We start from the raw sequence: 5,990 nt of genomic DNA, 5'->3' as shown, positions 1-5,990 counted from the left end.
GCAACCCTGGATGGTCGGATGGATGGGGTAGTGGATGGTTGGTGAATGGCCACCATGTCCCAACAAGGCTGCGACGTCAGCAAGGAGGTGGTGGAGTAATGTTTTGGGCCGGAATCATGGGGAGAGAGCTGGTTGGCACCTTCAGGGTCCCTGACGGTGTGAAAATGACCTCGGCAAAGTATGTAGAGTTTCTGACTCACCACTTTCTTCCGTGGTACAAAAAGAAGGAAAGTGCCTTCCGTAGTAAAATCATCTTCGACAATGCACCATCTCATGCTGCAAAGAATACCTCTGTGTCATTGGCTGGTATGGGCATAAAAGGAGAGAAACTCATGGTGTGGCTCCCATCTTCCCCTGACCTCAACCCTATTGAGAACCTTTGGAGCATCCTCAGGCAAAACATCTGAGGTTGGGAGGCAGTTCACATCAAAACAGCAGCTATGGGAGGCTATTCTGGCATCCTGAAAAGATATTCAAGCAGAAACTCTCCAAGAACTCATACATTTAATGAATGCAAGAATTGTGAAGGTGCTATCAAAGAAGAGGTCCTATGTTAACATGTAACTTGGCCTGTTAAGATGTTTTTGATTGAAATAGCTTTTTATTTCACTAAATATGACCTCCACATTCTGCAAATTCAACAAATTACCGTTTTTAGTTGTTTACAACCTATAAAATGTTTTGAAACTCTGTTGTGCATAATAATTTGGAACATGGAACAGTGCATTTGGAGTTTTATTTTTTTGAAAAAAATACTTTTATTATTGGGAGGTTTGTTCAATAAAATTTGAAATATACTCGGTTGATGACTTGAAAATTATACCGACTGTGATTTGCATCGACTATTTCGGAAAATCTGGGAAAATCTCATTTGCATTATAATTTGGAACGCAGTGTACACATACAGGCAGTGGATATAGTGGTAGTATGATGTCATGCAAGAAAACATATCTCATTGTGCTAAGTCAGAGAGGGGTAGATTAGGCCAAATGGTTAGTTGTGTTCTGTGGGGTTGGGTTCTGTGTTTTGCATTTTGCCTTCTGTACATTCACCACATTATTTGCCTACACACACACTCGATATGTTCGTTTACGGTGCAATGATTCACCTTGATACTGCTAAATATGAGCAACTAAAGGAAAAAAGAGGGAGAGAAAAAAGAGACTTGAATGTTCCCGATGTGCAGCAGACTCTCCTTGCGTCAACCCATTGGTATGAAAAGATCCACACTGAATAGATTTGCATAGAAGACAGAAATGTGTCCTTGTCCAAATGAGAACATGGCACAGCCAAACATTAGAAAAACACACACACACACAGACACTGATTTTCAGGTCGTCCTTGTCATCCTTTTGATCCCCTGTGAAAAGGCTAGACAGTCATGCTGCAGTGATCAGTCAGGGTCAAAGTCGTACTCCACTTCCCCTCCCTCTCTCCCTCCCTCCTGTGTGACTCTGTTGTAGTTCTGTGGCTCTGTCAGCTGGTGGTGCTGTAAGACTTGAGTCTTCCACCCCGTTGCTTTTCTCCCCTCTCCCTCCATAACGAGCCTGTCACCTATTCTATCCTCCTTTGTCCTCTCCCCTCCATCACTCACCTCCATACGTCAACAGCTTAGCAGCCACTGCAGCATCCGCGGGCCAGCCCCTAAGCCTGTATGCTTTGACCAGGGATGGTTGGGGGGGGGGGCAGTGCCCTAAACAAACTAGGCATGAGAGGAAAGCCATATCGAAACATAGTACATGAAATTAATAGGAGGGATAATTTCCAATGATCAAAAAGAAACAATGTGGCTTTAGAACAGGGTTTTATGAGAGACTCAGATGTTGACAGGGACATGTACAAATGAGAAGAAAAAAAGTGACATAATTTAACTGTTTTTTTTTTAGGTTTTTTTTTAAGTGTGTGGTTCAAAAGCATGATGTCTGCCACGAGGTCATTTGTGTGAATGGTATTAATTGGGTTCCCTGTGAGGCCACACACACAGCCAGCGGCTCAGTTATGATTCCGGCAGGTAAATATTTGCCTGTGCTAACCCCTCACTAGGTGCCATAATGATTCTTTGTGTGTTGCACTGTGTACAATGCGTGTCTGTGTGTACACATCACTCGCTGTGCCTATGTCTGTCTGTCTGTCTGTCTGTCTGTGTGTGTGTGTGTGTGTGTGTGTGTGTGTGTGTGTGTGTGTGTGTGTGTGTGTTGCAGCTCAACCCCCCCTTCTCCTCCACGGCTTCAGCTCGGCAGAGTTTGATCAATAACGCGTCCTTCATTCTCAAGTCGGGCCTGACCTTGGCAGCCTTTTGTCTCCTTCCAGGGGCCAGAGTGCGCATGTACAGGTTGGAAAACAAGGCTCTCAAAAATCCACCCTTGGAAAGAAAAATAATTCCCCTCACTGCCTCCACACACTACCAGCGTTCTCATTAAGAGCCCCTAATGAATCATATGTTTATAGCGTTCTTATCTTAGTGTAATGAGGTGAGGCCACTTTTGAACTCATTTGCTAATTTACCACACAGGACACCACTGAAATGGAAATAAACTTACAAATCCTTGCATATCCTTTTTTTGCATTCATTTTCAGAAGGGCATCATCAATTGAAGCGACAGGGCCAAATCCAACCCCTTACTTATGTACAAAGAGTGTGTGTGCGTCTGTGTGTGTGTGCGTCAGTGTGCAGTCACAGATGACAAAAAGGTGGAGCTTTGTGTTTAAAGGCACTAAAACATGGAGGTCTGCTGCATAGGGCAGTGGGAGTTGATCTGACGGATCTGTTGACATGTTATTGCAGGCTGACATAGCCTGCAGGTGGCACCATTTATAGATCAGTCCTGCAGTCACACTATTGTTGGCTTACTCAGTAGTGGATAGTTAAATGGTCAGTAAGGGGAAGGTTGTTCTTACTAAGCTACATACTGAATAGATTGATAATACTGCATTAAAACAAGCAACAAGTTACTTTAATATGGATGTGTATCACACTCTCTTTTAGCATACAGATGTATGTAAATTAGTGGACCGAAACATTCACTTCATCAGTTCAGTCTCATCAAGTGGAGTCACTTTGCAGAGCTGTAGGAACATCACTTGTCTGCTATTTGAAAATGAGACAATACAAAAACTAAACAAGAAACATACAAAGTTTAACTATCAATAGAAATGTTGTAATCATGTAAAACATGGTTTGATTTGGAATTAACAAACCACTTTTAATCAACTTACTTGTAATATTAAGTGAATGCAGGATGATGAGTAAGTTTGTACACACAGACCATTAAGTAATGGGTTTTCTGCAGGCAAGTTGTATCAAGATCAATTATAAAATAAGCGTATTAGCACAGACAAATGACTAAATGATGGGCTAATCCTTCGGAAGCCTTGTGGTAAAACAGAGGTAGATTTATTTGCTCTTTGCCGGCTCCGGGGATAAACTTTGAGTGAATGATTTGGCCAATAAAATATATACCCATCTTTCTTCCACTGCTACAATCCCACTGGCAGTGGAGCAGCCTGATATATTCAAAATTCTAATCAAAAGATATTACAATATTAAATATTACTCCTCACTAGAATGATAATCTTTTTTTCAAAATGAAGCCAGATGAAATAATACTGTTACTTCAAAACCTTTCATTTACATAATAACTTAAAGGAGAGGGTTTTATTGTTTCCCTTGTGATGTTGTTAAAAAATATGTAAATAATATTCAACAGACAAAACTTGAATCAAAACTCAGGATTTATTAACACATTTCCACTTTGAAAAAAACAAAGAAACATTCTTCAGACTTCACATAATCAGAAACATAGGGCAGTTGTCCACTGAGACGTCAATCACTGGAGAAAAGAAATTAAATGGAACAAATAAAAACAGAATGCTCTTCACTACACTTTCCTCTTCTGGGTGCTGATGTACAGGACTGGAGAGAGAGAATGAAAACAGGGGAAAACATTAAAGTTTGTAGTTTTACTACTACATCTGAGACCAATCTGAAATTATTATGTGATCAAAACGAGGGAACCTACGCCCAGCAATCTCAGTAATACATTGCCAAGAATATCAACATCTAAAAATGCAAGTTATAAAACACTAAAAGGAATCCGGAGTCAAGTAAAAGTGGAAACAGAAGTAAAAAGGTATAAAAAAATAAGTTGACCCAAGCAAAAAAAAAAGTGCATTCATATGGATTTGATAGTTGGTTTGTGAATACAATGCTCTTTACGACCAACTCTCGATGCTCAAAGCTGTTTGCACTGCAGTGTACTTTTTATCAAGCTGCTCTGTTTTTGACTAAAATAGCCCCATCTTTGGCTGCTGGCCCTTTCATCACACTGAGAACTACACCGGCCAGCATGACTCACATCCAACAGGGAATCACACAGGCTGCAGTTAGGAAAATCTAGACAGAAGGATGAAGACTTGGACTGAAGTAAAACAAGGTAGTACTCGTGTAACATATTCATGAAGCACACTAGTCTTTTATTCATCCAAGATTGATAACATCTAAAGTAAAATATTAGTAGATTAGGTCCTTGTTAAGAATAAAGTATGACTTATAACCAATATTCCAGGGCTAAACATGTTCCATAAAGAGACAGTTCAGACTTTTTGAAATAGCCTATATCATATGACTGGGGTTTGATCTCCCATGGTGGACTTCCATTCATCTTTCTGTGTCATTGTAACTTTGTTGTTGGAAAATTGTTCTATCTTGTTCAAGTTAGAGAAGCTTAATTGAAGCATGATGGCGCTGCACCTAAATGGGAGATGAACTTGGGAGAGTCTTACCATTGTTTCCTCGTAGGAAAGCATCTCCATACTTGTTCTTGAGCTGTCCGTTGACATACTCTTCAGTCTGCTCTATGGCGATGTTCATGTACCCATCCAGGCAGGCCAGGACACCTGCAGACAGAGAGCAAACATGTCGAGTGATTTGTCTCAAAGGGAACCGTCATCCCTGTTTTGTGCATGCATTCTTTTTTATCCACACATTTTATATTTTCTCAAAAACAAATGTTCCTTATTTTATCTCTGCCTCTTGTGACAAACATAGGAGAATGTGAATAACAGTAAGAACTTGTTGTACCACGCCTAGGAAGGGAGGCCGTCATTAAAAAACACTGCTCCCATGGTAACGTGGACTGAACTTCATCACTTTACAAATCACACTGAGGGAATTAGGTGTAATATATGAGAAGTTAAACATGTCAGCTGCTTATACCTCTGTAATCGACTCCAGAGTTGAGCTTGACGACCACGGGTCTCCCAATGATCTGCTTCAGAAAGTCACTCGGGGTTTGCTTCCTCAGACTCATCTTGACTGTGATCTGAAAGGTAAACAATGTGTTGTGAATGCTATGGCATTAGCATCCCACCTGCTAACTACTGCTAGTTCATGCTCGATGGCGTTCTTTCGTTCAATCTAATGGCTGAGGTTGTATTTATAGTAATTGTGGCGTTAAACAGCACGTGCTACTGTTTCTGTTTTGACCAAACGAAAGCAGTAAGTATGGTAACGAGAGTTAATGAAAAGGCTACTGCGTGGACAAGTAGCATTAGCTGCTAGCTCATAAGCCAACTCTTCAGTAAATATGCTCGCACTTAATCGTGTGAAAGCGTCGTAATCCACGTAAATGTATTGTATGCGTTACTTGTGATAAAAGCAGACAACATTGCACGTACAGAAGTTTGTGTTTTTACATATTATTGAATTGTTATCACTTACCGAATGGACGTCTTGAAAACGATTGTATTTGGCATGGACCGTTGATTGACCAATCAGAAGCCGTGTAGTATACGGAGTGAGAGAGAGGACAAAAAGCTAATAAGCGAAGTGGTTTCAAATGTTGCCAGAGCACAGAGGCGAAAATCCACTATGTTCAAGACACACACTTGCAGTCAACAGATCATCAATTTGCCAAATAGTAGCATTGTTTTGAGCAAATTACTATTGAGTTTTTTTGTACACAAACGTTGTACAATTTTTTCTTCTTACT

At 40.6% G+C, this 5,990-nt stretch overlaps 1 protein-coding gene across 1 annotated transcript; it reads right to left on the bottom strand.

Moving 5' to 3' along the window:
- Positions 1 to 3,714: 3,714 nt before the first annotated feature.
- Positions 3,715 to 5,780, bottom strand: lsm6 (LSM6 homolog, U6 small nuclear RNA and mRNA degradation associated). Its single transcript, XM_080030171.1, has 4 exons — positions 5,720 to 5,780; positions 5,216 to 5,321; positions 4,783 to 4,896; positions 3,715 to 3,913 (listed from the first exon to the last, which is right to left on the bottom strand). Exons 2-4 carry the CDS (start codon positions 5,307 to 5,309, stop codon positions 3,879 to 3,881), a joined length of 243 nt encoding a protein of 80 aa, XP_079886297.1. The 5' UTR covers positions 5,310 to 5,321; positions 5,720 to 5,780; the 3' UTR covers positions 3,715 to 3,878.
- Between the last annotated feature and the right edge of the window lie 210 nt (positions 5,781 to 5,990).

Source organism: Ammodytes marinus (assembly GCF_949987685.1).
Source record: "Ammodytes marinus genome assembly, chromosome: 6".
In the NCBI taxonomy this organism is placed as follows: domain Eukaryota; kingdom Metazoa; phylum Chordata; class Actinopteri; order Uranoscopiformes; family Ammodytidae; genus Ammodytes; species Ammodytes marinus.
Note: the sequence above shows the minus strand (reverse complement) of the source record. Positions and strands in the feature narration are given on the sequence as shown.